The 24,648-nt window shown below is 40.9% G+C and overlaps 1 protein-coding gene across 3 annotated transcripts in view; it reads right to left on the reverse strand.

Annotated features, from left to right (window-relative positions):
* St6gal2 (ST6 beta-galactoside alpha-2,6-sialyltransferase 2) overlaps positions 1 to 24,648 on the reverse strand; it is a 98,058-nt gene that overhangs the window by 3,217 nt on the left and 70,193 nt on the right. For 2 of the 3 annotated variants that reach the window (XM_008824244.3, XM_017795886.2), the window contains exon 6: positions 7,056 to 11,849. The exons of the other annotated variant lie outside the window; for it this stretch is intronic. In XM_008824244.3, the coding sequence (XP_008822466.1) occupies positions 11,578 to 11,849 (272 nt within the window). In that variant the 3' untranslated portion in view covers positions 7,056 to 11,577. Of the gene's footprint in view, positions 1 to 7,055; positions 11,850 to 24,648 lie in introns of those variants that run through there. 3 annotated transcript variants of the gene reach the window in all.

Genomic DNA, 24,648 nt, shown 5'->3' on the forward strand with positions numbered 1-24,648 from the left:
CAGCTAACAACTGTCCTAACTCCAGTTCCAGGGGATCCAACAGTCTCTTCTGTCCTCAGTGGACATCGCATGACACAGGTGCTCTTACCTACATGCAGGCAATGCATGCATACACATAAATAAAATAAAATAAAATAAATAAATAAAAAATCTTACCCTTCCAGGGTTTTGAAGCTTTTTCTGTTTTCTTCTAATAGATTCAGTTTCAGGTCTCACAGTAAGTCTCAAAGTTAATTTTTATGTATGTTGAGAAATAGAAATCTTGTTTCATTCTTGGTCATATAGGTATCCAGTTTCTCAGGACTATTTGTCAGAGACACTTGTTTCCCCTATATATTTCTCAGCACTTCGGATGAAGATCAGTTGCTGTCTGCTCCATTGGGAAGATTCAATTTTAAATCTTCCAATAAGCATATCATTGTAGTGTAGCTCCTCGGGCCTGACATGACTACTACCACTATGAAGCAAAGTTGCTGTAGTGAGCTCAGAAGACCTTGGCCTGAAGTCACAGCAACAAAATAAACAGAGCTTGTATGGTAGCACGGGCCATGGGTCATAGAACTGAGGTTGTTAACATTCCCTGGTGGGAGGTGCAGGGGCCCTCACCTGAGACCCCAGTCACTCTTCCCCACTGCCCCATCTTGGTGAGGGGAGGTTACCACAGCATACTAGAGGGGAATGACAGACTAGAGCTGGGACTTTTCAACGATGTAGCTTTTCAGAATTGTCTGTGCTGTCTGCAGAGCTTTTTGATATCACAGCTGCTTTGGGGGTTTACTTATGTTCCTATAAGCAATCCCAGTAATCTCACTGGTTCACCAAGCTGGACTTGAATAGAATCATTTTGGTTTGCTGGTGTGCCCTCTACCCAAGGTTAACAAACATCTTCCTTTTTATTTATTGTGCATGTATATGTGTGGACATGATGTGTATGTGGGGGGGGTTGCATGTGCCATGGTGTGCATGTGGAATTCAAAGGACAACTTTGTAGAGTGAGAGAGATCACCCTTTACACTCTCATGCATGCGTGTGTGCGCACACCATGTGTGCAGGTGTTTGCAGAGGCCAGGATAGAGCATTGGAACCCCTGTAGCTGGAGTTCCAGGCAGGTGTGAGCCTCTGAACATGGAGGCTGGTCTTGTGGAGGAATAGCTAGTACTCCTAACCACTGAGGCATCTCTCCAGCCCCTCCTTTCACTTCTATGTGGGTTCCAGGTCATCAGACTTGTGTGGCAATCTCCTTTACCTACTGAGCCATCTCACCAGCCCCAATACATATTTCTTTGTCTCCCCAGAAAAGTCACACAACACATGTCAAAATATGCAGAAAGAAATGGTGGGATAAATTTTCATAATGTATTTAAATTTGAGCAAACACATTTAAAATATCACTGAAGATGTCATTAATGTAATTATTGAGACACTTTGCATTTCCTCAAAGGTTTTGAAATCCAGTGTGTCCTCTGTACTTCACAGCTCGGCTCAGGACCAGCCATATCCGTTCAGTGTCTAAGCAGTGATTGACTACCTTGTACACACCTTAGACATTCTGCCTGTGCTATTGTTTAACTACATTTTTTTCTTGTAGTTACTTGCGGAGAAATGGTGAATTTTACGCTTAATGATGTCTTGGGTTTGATGGAATATGGTGAATATTGTCACTGGAATCTTGCTTTGAGCCCCCTTGGCTCTCCGGTCTCGTGATTCCCCTTTGAATTCAGATGTGACAGAGACTGTAGCACAGAAGACAGGCCATCCATTGCAGAGACAGGTAGCTTATGACAGCTATCTAGAGGACTGAGAGTGGACAATGTCCAAAGGGGCCATGGTGCCGTCCAAAGATTAGGTAGACTTCACACTACTTCTAGTCTCTAAATCAGATAGATTTTCCTGAGGGGCATTTTCCTTTCCAGGTAACTGACAGGTCCATTTGGACTGAGTCTTTCTAAAAAAAAACTTTTTAAAAATTAGATTTATTTGTGTGTATGTGTGTTGGGGGGGCATATCATGGTGCAAATCTAAAGGCCAGAGGACAATACACAGGAGTCAGTTCTCTCCTTCTAACATGTAGGGTCTCAGGGATTGGATTCAGGTTGTCAGGCTTGGTAGCAGTCACCTTTATCCACTGAATCATCTCTCTGACCCTGGATTAATTGCTAAAGGGGGGGGGGCAATGGTATACCCCTGTTCTTTACAATTCTCAACCTAGACAGTTATTTATAAGGTTCAGGTTGTTCCCTATTTTCTGGGCAGTTCAGGATGTCACAGCTCCACTTAGGGTCAGAGCTATGACTCAGATCTCATTAATTTTACCAGTAACCAGAATCCTAAGAGTTTTGGTTGTTGGTTTTACATGCTGCTGTCTATGAGGGAGGGCCCACCTAAATGATCTCCAATCTTGTTAATATCTATCTAGTTATCCAGCAAATATGGTAACGATTGATGTTTTCAAACCTGGGTCTTGCACATGCTAAGCAAACAGCCTACTAATGAGCTACATCACTGGCCCTGTCAGTTTTCTTTGATGTATTTCCCTGTATTTTTCAATTAGCAATCATGGTGCATCTTGAGGGGTGCAGCATGGTAGCTCAGCACAGGCATGGACTGCATAATCATAATGAGTTCAGGCATTAAGAACATCCCAACCTGTGGTCACACCGATGATCCTAGTGAAAATCAGTGTGTCACAAAGGGAGGAGGGGCAGATGACAGGGGTGGGAAGGAAACAAGCGAGGGGGAGGGGTGAGACCATAAACAGAATGCACTATATACACGTAAGAAATTGTCAAAGAAAAATTTTAGTCAAAAGTGTTCTCTCTTTGTGGGCAACTAGGTACACTCCCTGCTCCCAGATAAAAAGAAATTTCTCTTCTCGGGCTGTGTTAACTTCCTGTTTGTCACTGGACACTTGTGTCTCCTCTCTGGGCAGTCACTCCCTTGGGACTACTCACTGTGTAATATGTCAGGAATGGCACATGGGCAGGAAGCCTGGGGAAACCATCATCTTTCACAAAAAATATTTTCTTGAGATTTAAAGAATTGAAAAACATCTTGGTGACGAGGTAAGATCAGATGTCATTTTGCTACAATCCCATCTGTGAATGGGAGGTTACCAGTCTGCAATCTCCTGCTACCTGTTATCCTGTATAATTATTCCTGAATCAGCACCGTAGGTCCTTTAGGATGACGCTCTGCATTTTTCTGATCCACTAGCCAAGTTCGTTCTCTTCCACTGCCCTGCATATAACTTCTGGTGTGAAGCAGGCAAACTGAGCCTTCGCAGGTATCAGATCAGGACATTCCCATTTCCTTCTCCTTAATCATTTACCCTTTCTCTGTGTTGGTTTCTTTCAAGCAACCCTCCCTAAGTTTCATGGGATGTAGAGTAAGTTGTGACCTCCAGCTACCCTCCTGTGAGTGCCTAGAGCACACAATCTTACTCCGTCTAACTCCACTGTGGCTCCTTGCACTGTGCCCCTTCCCAGCCTCTGTGAGCCATGACTCTACCCCTGAAATCAACTACTCCAGCTCCCACACAAAAGGGAAGCAGTTGGCATTTGTTTCTATGTCTGGCTTATCTCATTATCTGTTTACTCCAAAAAAATGGAATCCTTCAGGAATTTGTGTGTCATCTTTGTTCAGGGACTATGCTAACTACAGCATCAGTCCAATATTCTATGTGATGCTAAAGCTTTCAGTGTGTTAGGGTTTAACTTGTGTTGGAAAATATGGTAGCTTTTGTGTGTTGGGAGATCCAAGAGAGAAAATAGGTTTAATTATTGAAAAATAAAGTTAACAACTGCAGCATGAAGTTCTTAGAGAAGTTTTAAGTCACTTATCATAGCAAGGGTCTTGGGTCCAGAAAACAGTGGACTCTGGACCAAAAGAAACACATGTAAGGCTTATTTATTAGAACATCCGCCTGAGCCAGATCAATATGTAGCTCTGACCTGTATCCCCAAGTCAGAACAGTGGCTGACCCTAGAGGTGCCTTATATACCCCAAATCCCCACTAACAGGTTATCTCATGTGTTCAGGCTTAGGGGAATGTCCAGTCCCAATTGGTCAATGTGTGGGCTCTGCTGTAGGCAGCTGTAGGTCAACCCTGACAACTAAGCTGATCTCCAGCAGGCTGACCTCATCCCATTCTAGGTGAGTAGGGCTGCTGTTTTAACTGCAGGGCTGCATAGGAGTCCTGGGTCCATATACGGATTTAGTGATGATGGCACAAAGCAGGTATGATCCTTGCAGGCCCCTCTCCAGCATCTGAGCACTCTATCCTGCTAGGTGATGGTTCTCAACTGCCTTGTCAACTGCTACTGGCTCTCCCTGTATCCCCAACTGGGCTGTGGATGCTCCAGGAAGAATGTCTCCCCCTAAGTTTCCCAGAGCCCCATGGATCTCCCTACTGGGTTTTTGCTAATGGGAGTAAAAGCAGCTGGACATCATCCTCTAATCTCTTCACCGTCATCTTAAATATATAACCACAACACAAGTTCCTGTTTTAATCCCTTTTGTTATTTTTCCTCCACCCCTGGGAAGATAACGAAGTCAGTAAGGACAGGAGAAGGTGTCACCTTTCCCAGAGGCATTGATTTCTGCTTTACCTTGACTTTTCTGATCAGTGTCTCAGCGGAAAACTCATTCTTCAAGTTAAGGATGATTTATTTCTCTAGCTTCTTACAGCTTAGTTAGGACAGAAGCTGGGGAGTTTATGGAGTGTCACTCCATGGTAACTTTCTCTAAGCTACACAGGGAGTTGTTTTCATTGGGTTATGGAAATAGGAGGGGCTGGCTTCTTACAACAGAGGAAGAGGTGCACTCGACTGCCACATATAGTGCACACCAATGGCAGTGCTCTGAGGAGTTAGGGGACTGGAAGGGTCTGCTTTCCCTATAAATTACAAAGCACAACATCTCACAATATTCCATGTTCAGTCACTCTTTGCTTAATGATGGAGCTAAGTTCTGAGAAACACATCATTAGGCAATTTTTTCATTTTGTGAATATCACAGACTGTACTTATATAAACCTAGAAAGTACAACCCACTACACAATGGATATATGATACATATAGTTACACACCTGGTCTTTCAGTTTATTGAAATGTCATTGTGAGGGTTATTATAGTTATCCTGCAACAATTTGTCCTTGGTTTGCAAGGTTGTGGGTTTGCTAGGGTTGAGTTATTAGGGCAGTAGCTCAGGAAGGGGCTGTATGAAAACCTGCATCATAGGTCTGAGCACACCTTTTGAAGTCAGACAAGGACTGTAAGCCTCCATGCCATTTCCTGGCTGTGTGACAGCAGGCTGATGATGGCTTAGTCTCTCTGACCCTACCTTTTCTGGGGCTGACAGAATGCCTGCCTTGAAGGGTGGTTTTGTGAAAACTATAAGCATGCCATTTGGCACACAGTGTTCTTGCTAGATTGTATTTATGATGGGGTAAGCAACTTTTTTCTGTAAAGAACCATATAATAGTGTTTTAATTTGGGTTGCTTCTAAGATCTCCTTAAGTACTCAACTCAGCTAGAGATGTGAAAGTGAACAGGGGCCAGGAGAGCCAGTCCAGGGAAGGTGCCCTGTCACCCCATGCACTGGGAGAGCCAGTCCAGGGAAGGTGCCCTGTCACCCCTTGCACTGCGATTCTTGGCACAGCACTCCCCAGCACTCAGCTTGGTCAGCTGGTGTGTATTTAGTAGTAGTTCTGTTTGTGAATTAATTACAGGTTTTCAAATGATATCAGAAAACCCAACCTGGATTTTTTATTCCCTCTTCCCTGGCCCAAGTTGATCTTCACTCCCTTCTCCTCATCAAAGTAAAAAGAAGAAAGAAAGAAAAAAAAAAAAGGGCCTGTAAGCACCTAGCCTCTGCACACCCTAGCTCAGCAGCACAGCATACTGTGGGCCCTTACCCTGGGTTGACTGTAGTAGGGACTAAGCTGTGGTTGCTGGCCTGCCCAGTATCATGAGAGGGGACTGGACTGCACAGCTCTAGCTCAGGAAAAGAACCTAAATTTTACCTCAAAGTACAGTTCCTAAACAGTAAATTGAACCATAAGTCAAACCACTGTCAGGTTCAGGAGGTCTCCACATCCTCCTTTATCTCTGATCTGTCTAACCTAATTCTTTTCTTTCCCAATTCCTCTAGCAATGCTGTGATCTCAAAGCACAGTCTCCTTTGTGTGCCCTCTGAACTAGTTCACCAGCTGCCCTCTGGGCATGGAGAAGCAACCTTCTAGTGTCTGCCCTACCCTAGCCCTTCTCAGCAAGGCTGCAGAGCCAAGTCATTTTAATTAGCTGGAAGAAAGCCATCATCTTGTGAGGGAAGACAAATGGCCAGTGGTGCGAGGAGTGGGGTCCTCTCCAAGTCAGCACAGCTGCCCCGGATGACTGATGCTTCCTGGATCCCCCAGCTGCCCACAGCTGTCCTCACATCCAAACCTGATGCCTTCTCTGATTTGAGTACTCTTTGACATTCTAGCCAGAAGGCTACAAATGACCCAGAACGATTTTTCAGGACCTAATCAACTGATTTTCCATTTCTACGGCAGGTATGAGAACACCAAGGCTAGTCTGAGTTGTGCAGGTGAACGGCACAGCTGTCTCTGGCTTTCTTCTAATCATGTTTGCATTTTCTGTGACAAAGACTATGAAGCTGAGAAGAGCAATTCATCAGAATGCAGGGCTATTAAAACAATATCAAGATGTGCTAGCCTAAAAAAGTGTTTTCCACTTGATTTTTGCCACTGGCATTTTCCTGCATGTGACAATTAACCCCAGGAAGAAAATGTGACCAGCCTCCAGTTACTGGTCAGGGTGCATCCCAATGCACAGTCTGCAGATATGATCACTGCTGCTGCTGCTCAGCCTTCCAGTCAATTCTGCCCTAGTGCCTTTTTTGTTTCTACGACTGGCTTGCTGTGTGGTCACTCATTTGCAAGTGCAATTTCTTCAGATCAAAACAGAGAACCACCATCTAGATAAATGAAAACATGTTTTATTTATGTCTGTACACTGTGTACACATAAAAATATACAAAACCAAAATAGAAAATATCCAAATGTTAAAATGTGTACAAACACTTTTAAAATGTACTTCTTGGAAAACCTCAAGCCTTAATTAGTTTGAAGAGTACACATTTCATTTTAAAAATTATCATACAAAAAAATTCCCAAAGTTATCAAAAAAGTTCACTGGTTTCCACGGGAAAGATTTCATAGGTATTTTATCTAGCATGGACAGGATGTGTCTTATTCAGCGCTAACATTGAATTTTATTTGTGTGAAATCTGTCTGGTTAGAGAACGGTGTCCCAGAGACTCAGGAAAAGTTTCTTCTCCTAATCTTGTAAACCATAAGCAAACAACAAACTTCTCTTCAAAGTTCAGAGTTAAATCAGGCTTCTGACTAGACACAATATTAAGGTAATGGTTCTACCTTTATGGTATCATTAAAAAATTTTGGTCATAATTTTTTTAACGTGGCCAAGATGTGTAAGATGCAATGTTTATGTGTGGTGAGGGAGAGGATTGATTTATTTTTAGCAGAAGGACATAGAATATTTGTTTCCTTCTCTTTAAAAAATTAGTGTTTTCATAATTAAAATAAAATTTATTGTAAAGATTTCATCATAAAGATTAATGAAAAAGACAATATAAAACCAACCATGTGTGTAGATAAGTATATATACACAATTATATAACTATCTACATGCACACTTCTATACTAAGAGTTCAATCAATAGCTGCAATTCTTCAAATTTCACTACCTTACACTTGCAGAGAATATGCTGGGATATTTTTCCTTACTAAAGCTTCATTCATTTAACAAAACAAGAATCAGAACTATCACTTCATTTTCTTCAGCCGTCAGGAAAATACCATTCATTTACCAGGTGTCTAAATAATGTCTGAGTGACAGAAATATGTGGAATCATTTCACAGTGGAAATATCCAGATAGATATAAAAAAGCATGTTTAAACTCAGGTACATTTCACCTAAACAATTAGTTTTTAAACAGAGCTGCCTTGATCAGTCATGTATCCACTGGACAAGCATTCTGAACTATTAGAAAGTCAGAGACTAAGTAGCACAGTATGAGGGGACAAATCTGGAGACTATGTCCCACATATTCAATCACACATCTGTTGGTAATCCCCGCAGCCTCAATCCACTTTCTCTCTCTTCCTATAGCTAAAACAAAAATTGGACCGTGTAACTTTGATCATATGCATGGAGTATTATAAAAAAAAAAACTTGGTGAAAATCAATCACTTCACTGGTACACAGTTTTCCATCATAACATTACTAACTGAAGGTTGATCCCAGTTAATGCACCAAACAAGCATCTGATTAATCAGTAGATGTGAGTGTTCCTTACACTGGAGATGGGTCGGCCTGTAACATAAACTGTAATCTACTCCAGCACAATGAACTGGTTCACAAACATACCACAGAATGAGCTAGGGCCTTTGACATCCCAATTTTGAAAACACGATTATCATAGCATTTCTTCTGCTCAGATGTTATGGCTTCAATGACAGAGGACTACCAGAGTCCAGCACTGACTGGCTAAGGAACCAAAGGGACGGGACACACACAAAGAGCCATTTCTGAAGCAGAGCATTTTGAGCTTGGTGTCCAGGCAGACAAAGACACAGCAATTCAAGAATCTTTTCGAGCCTCTGCCTTGCCCATTAAAGCACATCTTGCATGCTCACATGTAGCTTTTATCTGACCACTGTTTGTCCTTCCACAGAAGCAGCTCTGTAAGGATTTGGTGGGTGTGGTCTGCAACATGGCCCAGCACTGTTACGCATGGGAGCTGCCTGTGCTTGAGTGTCCTCATTGCCTTCTATCTCCTACCCCATATGGAAAGCTGGAAACAGAAGTTAGGGAGAATCTAGAAGCAAATGAACTGTCAACTTGGTTAACACTATTTTCTTCATGATTGCAACCACAATAAAAGATAGCACAATAATTTCTTGAAATGCAAAGGAATGTGGCATCTTTAGTCCTGAGAGTAGGACAAGGAGCACCTGATGTACCCCAGGGGCACCATGAGGCCCTAACCAGAATCCCCTCACAGAAGAGGCTAGGCAATTCTGGAAGGGACAGAGCCAGGAAGAAATGAGGTGGGAGGGCAGTTACTGTTTATATTCCACAGACATTGTGGGTTTACTGGTGTTCATAGCCTGGAAGGATTTAATCAATGTCAGGCAAAATACTGCCACTTAGGACCCATCCAGCTAATGTGAGAAGCAGCCTTCACGTTAGACATTACTGTATGACATTTGCGAGAGGCTAAGCTACTTAAACTTTTAAATGCAAGAATGCCTAGACAAAAGTATATTAATATGTGTATCACATTTTCTGGATGTTTAACAGAATCTGACTCCCAAGAGTCTTTAGGGCCATAATAAATTCAAAAAAATTAATTGCATTTCCTTTATGCTCTGCAGTCTTTCTTGTAACCCCTGTAAAACTGAAAGTATCCTTTTAAAAGTACATGTGCTACAACAGAATGCTATTTAAGAGTCTTTGAAGTGTTCTGTGGGGCTTTTGAACTTGAATATTCACATTGACCTCAATAAATTATTCTCTAACCAAATTCTCATTGCTACCAAAGGAGATTGTCTGGATAATAAGGATGCCTCTACGTGAATCTACTTGGAAGACTATAAAAGGAAATTTAATAGTTGTGAGCATTTAAGATGGAAAAGCATGGAAGATCTAGAAAGATCCAAGAATTCCAGGAGCAAATACTCACCACATCAGTTTCCTCACTGTGCCCTGGAGTTATGGAAATTATTACACACATCAAGACCAAGCTCTTCTGGGAAATGACAAAGGAACTTGGCTGCACCGTGCTACTAGGACAAGCTAATGCACAGGATGAAGGTTTCTATCCCTTGTTAGTGACTTGGTAACAAAGCTCTCAGAATGGACTTTTATGAGACACTGTCAGAACCGAAATCCTAACTCCTTTTATTTACTGCTGCACTAAGTACCCTGATGTCTAAGATTCAGCTTGATATCTGATGAGCAGAATAGCCGAACAGAAGCTATTGGTCTCTGAAAACCATACTTGCTCAGGAAAGCAGTCCTGAGAGCATTCTGGAACCAACTAATCCTGAAACAAACAAACATATTTTCCATAAAACTCTCCTGTTAGTCACACACTTTGCAAGGGGGATTGTATTTAATTAAACTGCTATTGTCATTGCCAAAAAGTCTTAGTTACCATACCACTGAGCTATGTCTAATTTGATATTGAAATAAATGTTTCTCATGTATTATCTTTGAAGTAAAACAAAATAAACCCAAAAAAAGAGTTTCTCATAATGATAGAAACTGAGATCTAAAAATCTAATATAGCTAACACACTGGGGTGAATGTTTCCACTTGCCTTTCCACATGAACATGTATTTATTTACCTTGTTAAAAATATATGCTTTCACATAATTTTATTCAGTTCTGTGTCTTTGCCACACCGTTGACGTAAAACACATGAATGAAAACAGGGTGGCATTCAAGTTACACGTCAGTAGGATTAGTGAACATTAGGAGCACACCACTGTCAAATTTCTAATAGCTGAAAAGCCTGTAAGAAATTCCTATAAAAGTACTAGGTGTGCATCCCCTGCAGCTCAGAGGGGACTCCCAGCAATTTTTTCTACTTTGGCAGAAACAAGGGTGTCTCCTGGCTTTCCCTAAGAGCTGTCACTGGCTATATAACAGCTGCAAGGTGCCTCTGCAGACCAGGTACCACAAGGCAGAAGAGCCAGGGCTGGAGAATGTCTGGGGTCCCAGCCAGGATCCTGCATGTACTAGCCCATGATGTTGTCTGAGTGGGTTAAGCACTCCTGGCCAGCCTACTAAATATTGAAGGAAAACAAAAGATCTTGTCTATGCTTTTCCCAGGGCTTTTGTTTGGCTTTATCTTGGCCAACTCAGGATGGATAAGCTATGCTTTTATAAATGTGTCCTGATTCACAGAATCAGGAATTCCAGAGGGCAACTGGGAGGCAGAGATGGGATACAGTGGTTGCAAAATCATGTGCTTGGCAGGATATACAAGAAATTTTTGACATTAAAATAAGCATCTGCATGACAATTCAGACATTCATCATAGAATATAGCCTGCCTAGTGAGGAGTGCATGTACACGTGACACACTAGCTCTGGGGCCCTAACTTGGATGTTCTGAGATGGAAACCATACTAGCAGTAACATCACTGAAACCTGTGGCTGGAACCAATTCTGATAAAGAGTATCCCTGCGATAAGGCAAGATTAGCATGTTTAGGGGTATCATGCCCATGGTCACACATTTATTTTCTTTCTATATATCCCTTGTTTTGGATTCTTTCTTGGGTGTTTCTAAAGTTCCATTTCTATATTTAAAGCAGTAATAGATACCCAATGGCTTAGAATGAAAAGGATTCTCCATGGCCACCACTAAGTTACAGTTGAAAGACTCAACGCTACATTGCCTAAACCTATCTTCAAGTATTTTTTTGTGACTTTGAGGACAACAGCAGTACCTTATTGCACATTGATTCCCAAGAGTCCCTTTTTAAGAGTGTGTACTGTTAGGGCTGGCTGTGGGGCAGCGCACAGCCCGGAAGCCTGGCAGGACCACCTTGCCCTTGCGATGCAAATCTGCCTGGGTGCCCATGTTCAGGCGCTGCACCAGAAGCTTCTCGTAAAGCAGCGGGTGGTAAGCCCCCAGAGTGCAGGCTGCGTCGTAGTACAGCTCATGGTAGTGACAAAGCTCTGTCTGCCGGACAGATGGGATGTATTCATATACATGCACCTCTCTGCACATGGACATCATGATGAGGATTCCTGAAGGAAAGGAGAATACAGTGAGTAACTCCAAGAAAGAGGGTTTTGTTGGGGTGTGGGGGACGGTTGGAGTGGTGGTGACTGACAGGGATGACTGTAGCAAGAGGCTTCCTTTTCATTTGCAATGTTACAACTTCTGCTAAGTGGAGTACACGTAGTTAATGGGGAGATATATATAAAAATATGTAGACTGTATATACATATATGTAGTATATATATGTGTGTATATATATATACATACATATATACTACTATATGTATTCATTCACTTGTTAAGTTGATTACTATAGACCTAAAAACTGAGATGCAAACACGAAACCACTGACCATAAGAGACCTTTCTCCAGTGTGTGAATTTGAATTTACAACCTTAGTTTAGATTCTCTTCTGTCACATTCAACACATATGTCAAGAGGACTATGAGGTTCCAAAGAAACAAATACTATAAATATCTGATTATAAAAGTTTATTAGAAACTGATTACAAATAGTTCTTGAGAAGGTTCTAAAATGGAATCCTATAGTCGAACAAGTCGTATGAAATGATACTTGAATGGAAAAAAATGAAATTAGGATATAGAGTTTAAGATTTAGAATAACAGTCCAGAACCCTGTGCAGGCCCATCTGGAGTTGCAAAGTGTACTTTAAGCAGACAAGTCCTTCACCCGCTTACCCAGGCCCATCCAGAGTCAAATAAGAGGGATAGCCATCTGGGTCAGCCCCCCAAGTCCCTGCCCAGGCCCATCCAGAGTCAAATAGGAGGGATAGCCAGCTGGGTCAGCCCCCGCAAGTCCCTGCCCAGGCCCATCTGGAGGCACAAAGGAGAGAGCTCTTCAGTCAGTCAAGTCCTCCAGACCTCTACCCAAACCCTTCCAGAGTTGCACAGGAGTGCACTTTGGCTAGGTGAGAACTCCAGACCCCACCCACACTGACCACATAAACCCAAGCCCAGCCTGGAGTTGCATTCACACACTATCATTGAGTCTACTCAACAGTGCTCAGGCCCAGTCAGGCCAGCATTTGAAAGCTTTTGAGTTAGCACTGAATTGGAAACAACCCAGCTTCTCTAATCAACAGTAAATAGGACCTACAAATTCTATGTGCCTGATCTGAAATCAACCAAATTTGGGCAAACAGCAAAAGCTTCCACTCAACAGAAGGAGGCTAAACTCTAGTATCAGGCACAAAATCAACAAAATAAATCCAAAGGCCCAGATCACAAAACACAAACAGGATGAAAGACCAACACAATATTCCCCCCCCCCCAAAACCCACTAGTCCTATAACAGTATTCTCTAATGAGAATCACCTACATGAATCTCAGGACATGGAATTAAAAAAAAAAAGAATAATTTTAAGCATGATCAAAGAATCCAAAGGATTTAAAGAGGGCAGGAAGAAAACACCTGAATGAACTTACAGAGGAGAAGAATAAACTGAACTCCAATAAAATAAAATAAAATGACAAAGAGAACTGAGGATTTGAAAAGTGAATTCAACAGAGAAGTACTGAAGACAAGCTGAAATGAAGACAGAATTGAAAGTTTCAATAATGTAATTAGAAAACTCAAAGGAAAGTCTTATTAGCAGAATAGATCAAGCAGACGATCAACTATCAAGAACAGAAGATAAAGTAGAGGAACTAGATCACATGAAGAATATGAAAATTTAAAAAGACACATCAAAGGCACATGTGATAACTTTTCATGCTTTGAAAAGACCAAATCTATGAATAATAGACACAGAAGACTCTCAGGTCAACAGCATAGACCAGATCTCAGCAAGATTAAGGAAACTCCCCCAAATCAAGGAGAGACATACCCCTACAGATACAAGAAGCACATCAAACAGACAGAACCAGAAAAGAAACTCTCCACAGCATATCAGTAAAAACATTAACTGTATGGAATAAAAAGAGGGTACTTAGCTGTAAGAGAAACACCACAAAACACACACAAAGGCAAACCCATCAGAATAAAGCCAAGAGCCTGGAACATTTTTTCTAAAGGTTCTAAAAGACCACAAATGTCAAACTAGACTCCTTTACCCAGCGAAGCTATCAGTTATAGTTGAAGGAGAAAGTAAAACTTTCCGTGATGTAAACAACATGAAGATTCAAGGCTATCACACCAGTGCTACAGAGAACACTGGAAGCAATACTTTGGACTGAACAGAAGAAAAGAGCACGCTCAAGAGGCTAGAGAGAGAAAACAGATGCTACTGTAATTACTGGAATACAAAATAGGACTAAGAATACAAGCAGCAAAAAGCAACAAATCAAGTGCCATCAACACTTACATTTCAATAACTTTAAAGATTAATGGCCTCAACTCTCCAACCAAAAGAAACTGGCTGGTCAAATGTATTAAGAAACAAAATCCATCTTTTTGTTGGGGTTACAGGGAGACTCTTTCTCAAAACAACAGCAACCCCACTCCTGCTGAAAAGGGAAAGAAACAGCAACAAAATGAACAGTACAATAAACAAAGCCTGAGATCAGCAGCAAAAGAATCTCTAGAAATTAAACAAAGCCATTGAGTAAACAACACACTACTGAATGGTGAATGGGTCCAAGAAGAAAAGAAAACAAAATTTAAAACTTCCTGGAAATAAACAAAAATGAAAACACAACACACCGAAACCTCTTGGATACATTAAAAACAGTCCTAAGAGTGAATTTTATGGCTCTAAATGCCTATATTAAAAAATTAGAGCACAAATAAACAATTTGATTAATTTCAAGACTTCAGAAAAACAGGAACAAACCAAACCGAAACCTAGTACACTGGAAGAAATAATAAAAATCAGGGCTGAAATGAATGAACTAAGAAAGAAACAACAGCTGAATGTGGAGGCACATGCCTTTAATCCATCAGGAGGCAGAGGCAGGTGGCTCTCTGTGAGATCAGTGCTAGCCTGTTCTGCATACTGAATTCCAGGACAGTTGGAGCTACAAGGAAATCTTGTTTCAAAACAACAGCAGCAACAACAAAAGAAACAATAACACAAAATAACAATATGAAGAATCAATGACTCTAAGAGTTGGTTCTTTAAAAAGATAAGCAAAATTGACAGACACTTAGCTGAATTAACTAAAAGAAGAAAAGACAACATTAAAAATAGGAAAATTGGAGATGAACAGGGAAACATTACATCAGATACCAAAGAAATTCAGGAAATTGTAAGGGAATACTTTAAAAATCTATACTCCATTAAATTGGAAAACCTAAAAAAAATGGATGAATTTCTAGATACACTTGAACCACCAAAGTTAAAACAAGATGAGATCAATAACTTAAACAGACCCATAACAAAAAGACTGAAACTGTAATAAAAAGTCTTCTAGCTGAAAAAAACCCAAGTTCAGATGAACTCACTGCAGAATTCTATCAGACTTTCAAAGAAGAAATATAACCAATATTTTTCAGATTATTCAAAAAAATATAAAGAGGACCTCCAAATGCTTCTATTAAGTCAGTATTACTCTATTTCCAAAGACAGGTAAAGATACAACAAAAAAGAGAACTACAGACCAATATTTTTAATGAACATAAATGCAAGTATTCTCAATAAAATATTTGCCAACAGAATGTCGACATATATCAAAAAGATCATCTATCACAATCAAGTTTACTCTGGGGCTGGAGAAATGGCTCAGCAGTTAAGAGCACTGACTGCTCTTGCAGAGGACCTGGGTTTGATTCCCAGCACCCACATGGCAGCTATGAACTGTCTTTAACTTCAGTTCCAGAAGAATCCAAAGCCCTCTTCTGACCTCTGTGGCATTGCACAACATACATGCACTCACATACATGCAGGCGCACTCACATACATGCACGCAATACATTCATTAAAAAAAAAAAAAAAAGAAAAAGATCACCAGGCATGGTGGTGCACGCCTGTAGTCCCAGCACTTGGGAGGCAGAGGCAGGCAGATCTCTGTGAGTTCAAGGCCTGCATGGTCTACATAGTGAGTTCCAGGCCAGCTGCGGCTTCAGGGAGTCCTTGTCTTAAAAAAAGACCCCCCCCCCCAAAAAAAAAGATCATCTACCACAATCAAGTTTACTTTATCCTGAGGATGCAGGGATGTTTCATCTAAGTTGATAAATGTAATAAATTATGTAAATGAACTTAAAGAGAAAAATCACATGATTATCAATAGACAGAAAAGGCAATTGACAAAATCCACGATGCATTCATAATAAAAGTCTTAAAGGTCTTGAGGGAACATATGTCAACATAATAAAGTCTCTATATAACAAACTCACAGACACCATTATCCTAAATGGAGAAAAACTCAAAGCACTCCCCCTGAAATCAGGAATGAAAGCAGTCTGTCCACTACCTGCACTCCCTTGCTTGAAGCCCTGGCTAGAGCATAAGACAAGAGAAGAAAGTTCAAGGGATACTAATGAGAAAGAAATCAAATTATTCCTATTTGCAGATGATTCCATATTATACGTAAGAGCCCAAAAATTCTACCTGAAAGCTTCAAGAAATGGTCAACACTGTCAGTAAAGTGGCAGGATACAAAATCAACTTTAAAAAAAAAAATCAATGGTCTTTCTACACAGCAATAATAAAAATGCTGAGAAAGTGATCACGGAAACACTCCCATTCTCAACAGCCTAAAACAAAAACAAAAATAAAAAAACCTCTACGAATAAGCCTAACCGAGGAGGTAAAAGACTTCTACAATGAAAAGTTTAAATCTGAAGAAACTGAGGAAGACACTGAACAATGGAAAGACACCCCCATGCTCATAGATTGGTAGTGTTAATATCCTAAAGTGACCATCCTACCCAAATCAATTTGCAGACTCAATGTAATCCCAATCAAAATCTCTATGACAGTATTAAAAGAAACAGAAAACCCATCACGTTTTGTGCTTCATATGGAAGTACAAAAGATCCTGGACAGCCAAAGCAATCCTGAGCAAAAAGAATAGTGCGGGAGGTATGATCATACCACATTTCAAGCTATATTACAGATAAAATGGCATGGTACTAGCATAAAAACGGACACATAGGCCAATGGAAAAAGATAGACGACCCAAACCTAATCACACATGATTACAGCCATCTGATATTTGATGAAGTTGCCAAAAATACACACTGGAGGAAATTGTGTAATTTTAACAAATGGTGCTGGGGAAACTGAATGTTCACATCTAGAAGAATGAAATTAGGCCCATATCTATCAGCCTGCACAAAAATCAACTCCAAATGAATCAAATATCATAATAAGAAATCTGAAACAGAAACTTCTAGAAAAAACATTGGCAGTACCCTACAAAATAGAGGAGCAGGAAAGGACTTTTTGAATAGGACTCCATTCATTCAGAAATTAGGGCCAACAATTGACAAATGGGACCTCATAAAAGTGAAAAGCTTCTGCACAGGAAACAGGCAGTTAAAGAGGAAGCTCACAGAGTAGAGACAAAAACCCAGAATATGCAAAGAACTCAAAAGACAAAGAACCAAGAAAACAAATGACCCAATTAAAAAATGAGCTATGGACCTGAGCAGAAAATTCTCAAAAGTAGAAATAAAAATGGCCAATATCTTAAAAGGTGTTCAACATCTTTGCAATAAGGAAATGCAAATTAAAACTATGTTGAAATTTCGCCAGTCAGAATGACTAAGATGAAGGGAATAACTGGTAACAGTGCTGGCGAGGGTGCATGGAAAGGTGACTCCTCCTTCACGGGTGACGAGAAGGCAAACTAGTATAGCCACTAGGGAAATCAGTGCATATAGATCCTAGCTTCTAATCTTTAGATTTGAGTATATAACCTGTAGTAACCACAGAAGCCAAGAAAGTAGAAAGGGACCATGGGAGGAGTGGGAAAGGAGGAGGTATAGAGAGGGGGTGGCAGGATAGAGGTGCTATGAAGGAGGAAAGGGGAAAAGATGGGGGAGGGACTTAAGGAGGGAGAAGAGGTAATACTAAAGATGCTTGAGAAAGACCTAGAGAAATATTTTATAAGCTTACTTAAAATACATATTGTGTATGCATAGTTTCAACGGAGTTATACCACACTGGATGACAATGCTCCCTCAAGAGCCATACACTGCCAGTTTCTTAAATCAACTTAGTCTCTAACTGTATTCTAAATACTTTCCTTTATGCCCATAGATAAACACAGCTGACTCAGAAATTTCTTTTCTGCAGCAGACTGAGGCTACTACAGAGATCTGCAACTGGTCAAAATTCAAAGAATAATCATGGGGAGCCCAGCCTCAATTGGTACATCTATAATACCACCCCAATACTAAAGACTCGGGGAACATCATGGAAGAGGGGGCAGAAAAATTGTAAGATACAGCAGACCAGGAAGCCAGCTACAAGATAGTATCTTCTAGACATGACAGGGACACTGCACCCATGGAATCTTGACAATATGGGACATAAACAGGCCTTCATAATGACATCTGTTGACTGGTGTGCCATGGTGGATGAGGAAATTTTATGAGGCCCCACCCCTAGATGAAGAGCTATGGACAACCTATGGCAGCTGAGAGAGGGAGGAGCAGTTTTCTACAGGGACAAGACCCTTGATAGGTCACCCAATCCCTAGAGATCAGCCCTAAACACATGCACATAGAACAACATGAAATGGACTCAGTAGGCTGTGTTTATAATATGCCTATGTTATTTATAAACATATATAAACAATGATTAAAGAAGACAAGGTCATGAATTGGAAGGGAGTGAAGAGAACAAGGGAGGACGGATAGGGAGAAAAAGGGTAGAAATGATGTGAATGCAATACTCACTCATGAAATTCTCAAATTAATAATTTAAAAAATTAAAAAGATTCATCTTAACCAAATTATGCCACATATGATGGGGCGTATTTATAGCTCAAATTACTTTGGAAGCTATGGGAGGATGATTACTTGAGCCTAGGAGCTGAAGACAATCCTATGTAATAAGGAGGTTTGTAAGTCAGAGGCCAGCCTGTGCTACATAGTGAGACACTGTCACATCAACAATGATGACAAATAATGAATTACAGTTCTCATGAGCACTGTCAGTATTAAAGCTGTTTTCAATGTTCAATTCTTCTAGAAAACAGTTATGGAACCTTGTCATCAGTTCTTCACTCAGGCTAAAAGACTTTCTTTTTGCAGCACCAATAGCACCATCATTAATTTTGGGGGGATACGGCCTCACTATGTAGCTCAGGTTTACCGTGAACTTGAGATCTTCCTGCCTCAGCTTCCTCAATTCTGGGATTCTAGGCATGTAATACTAAGCCTGGCTAACTCAGAACTTTAAAAAAAAAATGTATGCTTTTCCATTTTCTGAAAGTGATATCCTTGTTGGGATCAAAATAAAAAGTCACACAGTCACTTTTACACTCAATATTTGTTCTGTAAAGGACAGTTATATTCTTTAAGGAATTAGCCATGTTTATATCACAAAAATCTGAAACCAAGTTAGGGGAACAGTATTCTAGCATGAGAGAGGTTTGAGTTTGATCCAAGCTCCAGAAAACAACAACGATCCCAAACTAAAGAGCTTCTCTATAAGGGAGGACAGAGAAGACCTCCTTCTGCAAGAGGCATCTGGAAGAGTTGTATAAAGATAAAGCTTATAATTAAATCGTTTTCCTGGTAGGCAAGGGGTTGAGAGGAACAGAAGGCATGCTGCCCCAGAGGTTACCCTGATGTCCTGTTTGTAGTTCTGCAGGCCAGAACGGCCTACTGGGGTTGATGTCAAAACCTTCCTAACCTAGAGATTATGCACCCAGACTGAAAATTTTCTCCCCAGAGCAATTTCAGTACTTCAACATTGCGGGTAAGTTCCTCTTCTTTCTCTCTCACGTCTACCAGTATCCTCTCCTCTTCCACAGCACACATACTACCTAGCTGCTATGCCTTCTTTGGGCCCATCCTCAAGGAACTTGCTGCAAGTAAGGCCAATTGAGAACTCAGAGTTGGCACCTGCTGCATGTCTGACCCTTTGGGCACCCCTGAGAAGATGTGACACAGGCCACATTAGTCTCCTGACATCTGCTCATCAGTGGATGGCTCTGTAAACATCTGCTCCCCCCCACCTGGAGTAAATCACTAGAAGGGATCATCCAATTCGAATATGAAAGGTCTCCCACAGGCTCATGCTTTGGATGCCTGCTCCCCAGTTTTATGGTACTATTTTGAGAGACTTTGAGTCTATAGGAAGTGAGGCCTTCCTTGTAGAAGCAGGGTCGCTAGGAGCAGGCCTCTGACAGTTAGTCAAGCCCCTGGTTTGGTGCCCTCTCTGATTCCTCGTCTGCTGCCATGTGAACAGCTTCCATTGTACACATCTGTCACAATGAACTAAGCCATGCCATGACAGAATGAAAACCTCCTGAAACTCAGCCAGAATAAATCTGTCCTCCCTTGTTTCTGTCAGGTACTGTGATCCTAGTGATACGAAAGTAACTAATACAGATACTGATACGGTGGGCAAGAAAGCCCTCTTCGCAGGGAGCATTCTTCTGGTCATAAAGGGGCCTCTTTGGCATGTCTAGCTGTGGGTCTTCATCTTGCCTCAGCAGGCATTGGTTACTCTCCGTTACCCAGGCATGTCACGCTGTGCTGGGGGTACCTTTATATCACCAGTTAATAGCCAGTCAGCTCTTCATAGTCTAGGTGTCCATAATTATGGATTAAACTAGAAATACCCATAAAAACAACTGTGTCTATAATGAACATACACAGACTTATTTTCTTACCATTCCCTAAACAATATAATTAACATAAAAGCTATTTACAGCTGGGTGTAGTGGCACACGCCTGTAGTCCCAGCACTTGGGAGGCAGAGGCAGGCAGCTCTCTGTGAGTGCAAGGCCAGCCTGGTCTACATAGTAAGTTCCAGGACAGCTGGGGCTACAGGGAGACCCTGCTTCAAAAAGACAAAAAAAAAAAAAAAAAAAAAGAAGCTATTTACATGACATCTCCATTACATTACACATTATAAGTCATCTAGAGATGATTTAAAGTATACGGGGGGAGGTACATAGGTTCCATGCAAATAATATACCATTTTCTATACAGGACTTGCACACCTGTGTTTTGGCATGCATAGTGTCCTGTAAAGAGTCTCCCACTGATACTGAGGGATGACTTATACGAAATTCTTGGTAGATGTTACATTGAGGCACCTTACAGCCTACCAGCAGAGCCCCTGCCACGCCATGGATCTCTTCTACCTCAGTCAGTGTTTCTATGCATCAACACTACTGCTGCACCCATGAGCACAGGAGTCAACTGCACCTGAATCGTGACCTTTACATCTTTGGTTCTGAACCTGGGTGGCTTTCTGAAGGCAATGCCCTACTCAGAGCATGTTAATCATGCAGCTGACCCTCCCAGTAAAGCAACAGTTCTCAAACTTGGACTGAGAACTTTGTTCAAGCAGCTCCATAATAATAATGCAGTGCAGGCTGCTGAGACTCTTCCTCATCCTCCACTGGTAAGCCTGTGCTGAGGACCAGAACTCGGAATTTTTGTCTTTTAGGTTATGAGTTTATGTGTTTAACAGCTATGCCATCTCTCCAGCCCCAGAATTCTGAATTTTTAACAAACAAGCATTAAAAAAAATCTTGCCACCGCAGATCAAGCTTTTGTAAAATATAGTAAGGATGAGTTACTAGAGGAATGACCACATATTTAGACACCAATCCTATGTCACACTGCTCTCAAGTTTCTTAATACTTTCACACTTCTATGTTAATCTAGCTGCAGTGAGTGTCAAAGAAACCGTGTGGTAACAAGGATAGCGCTTCAGAAAATGAATAAGCATACATTTTTTAAAGTTCAGCGTTAACCAGCCTTAGTATTACATACCCAGAATCTAAGAATTTAGGAGGCTAAGGCAGGAAGATCTCAAACTTAAGGTCAACTTGAGCTACATAGTGAGGCCTTGTCCCCCAAATTAATGATGGTCTGGTGGTGCTGCAGAAAGAAAGCCTTTTAGCCTGAGTGAAGAACATCACTGGATGACGAGTTTTTGTAGCTGTCTGTTGGAAACATGAAACAGTGACAGCAGCTTTAATACAGACAGTGCTCATGAGAACTGTAATTTATTATTGTCATCATCATCACTGTTGTGACAGCGTCTCACTATGTAGCACAGGCTGGCCTCTGACTCACTAGTTTCCTTATTGCACAGGATTATCTTGAACCCCTGGGCTCAAGCAATCCTTCTACCATAGCTTCCAAAGTTACCAGAGTTACAAATAAGCCCCATCCTTGAACTGTGAACCTAGCCCAGGCTGCTCTAAGATTCAAGTAACAGTGGTATCTGCCCAGAGTGTCCACATGGCAGTGACTGGTATGGAGGCATCTTCAAAGAGAAGCAAATAACTAATTTACAGTTCACCAGGCACATGTAAAGGCTGGGCTGTGGTGACTTCTGGTCCCAAAGGAGGAGATTATTCCTTAATATTTTAAATTTTAGAAATCAGTACAGGTAATTATTTAGCATATATTTTGCCTTTTAACTTTCTTAATGCTACTGATAATATATAAATTTGCATTTAGATTCATACTGTCATATGATAAATACTGAAAATCATTATTATACATGATTAAATCTATAGTTTTCCTAATCTAATCCTATATACCATTAAACAAAAAAATCTGACAAATATACCTTTTTCTAGTTTGTAGATGGAACTAGTCAGACACCAGTGTTTGGAAGAATATAACAGCCCTTACACAGTTCTGAGCATGTGTGTGGAGACATGGCATGTGGGAATAGGTACTGTAGGGAGGCAGGGCATGACTGGAAAAGATGAGAGTCTTCGAGTACTGGTTGAGAACACTTTAGTTAATGTCAAAGTTTATAAAAGCAGGTACCATGCAAAACATCGGAGATTTATAGAAATCTTCTTAAACTAAACACTAACACTTAAATGGAAAGATGGAGGCAAGTCCATTTTAAGACTTGGACAAAGTATCCTCGTGTCATGCTAAGAAAAATATTTGACTCTCCCAGTATAGCCATGCTGCCCTGAGCATCCAGAAATGTCATCAATTCAACAGCACTGGGCTTCCATGTCCCCTGACTTACTAGTAATCAGCTATAGTGTCGGAGTCTTAACAAATCCCTAATTTGAAGATTACTCAGGATCTAGTCCACACATCTCCACTTTACTACAGAAAAGGATACAAAATAAAATCAGCAGACAAGAAGCTTAGGGGAAGCCAGGCCCAAGTTTCAGGAACCTTCTTTCAGGAAGGCATACAGGATGCTCTTAACTCCTCCAGCAATGACTTGCGACAACTGCTTTGGTCTGTATGTGTCCCCTGAAATGTGTCTGCTGAGACCGGGATCCTCAGCTTGATGGTGACAAATGTGAGGCCTTTGGGATGTGAGCAGGAATCTGCTGAGACCGGGATCCTCAGCTTGATGGTGACAAATGTGAGGCCTTTGGGATGTGAGCAGGAAATGAAGTTTGGGCCCTCATTAATATGACTCAGGCCTCTATATCTCGTCCTATATCTTGTGAGTATACAGCATGAGGGCAGGGAGGAAGCTCTCACCAGGAACTGAACTACCTAGCACCATTATCTTGGAATTGCTGCTATGGAAGAGAGACTTTCTGTTGCTTGGGCCACCCAAAATATCTTATTTCTATTATAGGTGGTCAAAATGAACAAGAGAGCAACAGCACTGCACAGGAAATATCAATCAAGGAAGCTTGTTAGATACTTTGTGCTCAGGGATTTATTGGGAACTGGTCACAGGAAGATCTGATTAACATTTTCCAAAATTCCAGACCTTGAAAAGGAAAGTAAGGGTTGTATATGAACAGCACAGGCTCATCAAACCACTCATTAACTGGGGGTAAGGTGGGAGTGGAAACATTCCCCAAACCCAAGTTCCCAGATGCCAGTCAAGGAGCAGCCTTATAAACAAGTCCAAGGATAAGCAGCCACATCTGTCATGGACAATCTTTTCTGCATGCACACTGTGTGTGCGTGTGTGTGTGTGTGTGTGTGTGTGTGTGTGTGTGTGCATGCATGTATGAATTCAAAGTATCACATTACTTTGTAACTACTTCCCCATGTCAGATTGACATGAAGAATTTACATCTGGTTATGCTAAAGATGGTATTGATTTATTTTTTCATTTCCTCTCTTACATTTGCTCATCATTACCTAAAATACTAAAAATGAAAAAAAAAGCACAAGGATCCTAATTTTATGCAATTCAGCGTAAATGCTAAGAAAATTTTATGTTAAATAATTTTGTTTACTGATTACCAAAAATCAACTGCTTTTATTACAAAAGTTTTACTGCTTTCAACATGGAGTTGGACTTTTTGAAAAACATATGAACATTTAAAATACCTTTTGATGTATTTTCCCAAGCTAATCAAATAGTCATGTAGACAGCTATTTAAAATCGTTAAACAAAATTCAACTGATATCATGTTTCTTATGCATCCAAGTTTTACAGATGAGTTGGTATGAGGGATTCATTTTCTGGGCAATTATGACTCAAGAGGCACTTATTTGCCAAACTGTATTTTTTAAAATACCATACAGTGCAATTACCAAACCAATTAAGAAACTTGAATTGGTCTTAATAAAATGTCATATTACATGACTCAGCATAGTAAGCACATGGACGCTTGCTTGCTCTGAAACCTGGACAAAAGGCAACCTTGACCCCATGTTCATATTATCTTAAGCTCTGCATGAATGAGGTGCTGTCAATAAAGCCCGATGGGTATGCATACACAAATGAAACACTGCAGGAGTCCCTTATCCCTGTGGGCACACATAGAGGCATGATAC

The sequence above is a fragment of the Nannospalax galili genome, unplaced genomic scaffold (genome assembly GCF_000622305.1).
Source record: "Nannospalax galili isolate Female #2095 unplaced genomic scaffold, S.galili_v1.0 scaffold1169, whole genome shotgun sequence".
Classification (NCBI taxonomy): Eukaryota; Metazoa; Chordata; class Mammalia; order Rodentia; family Spalacidae; genus Nannospalax; species Nannospalax galili.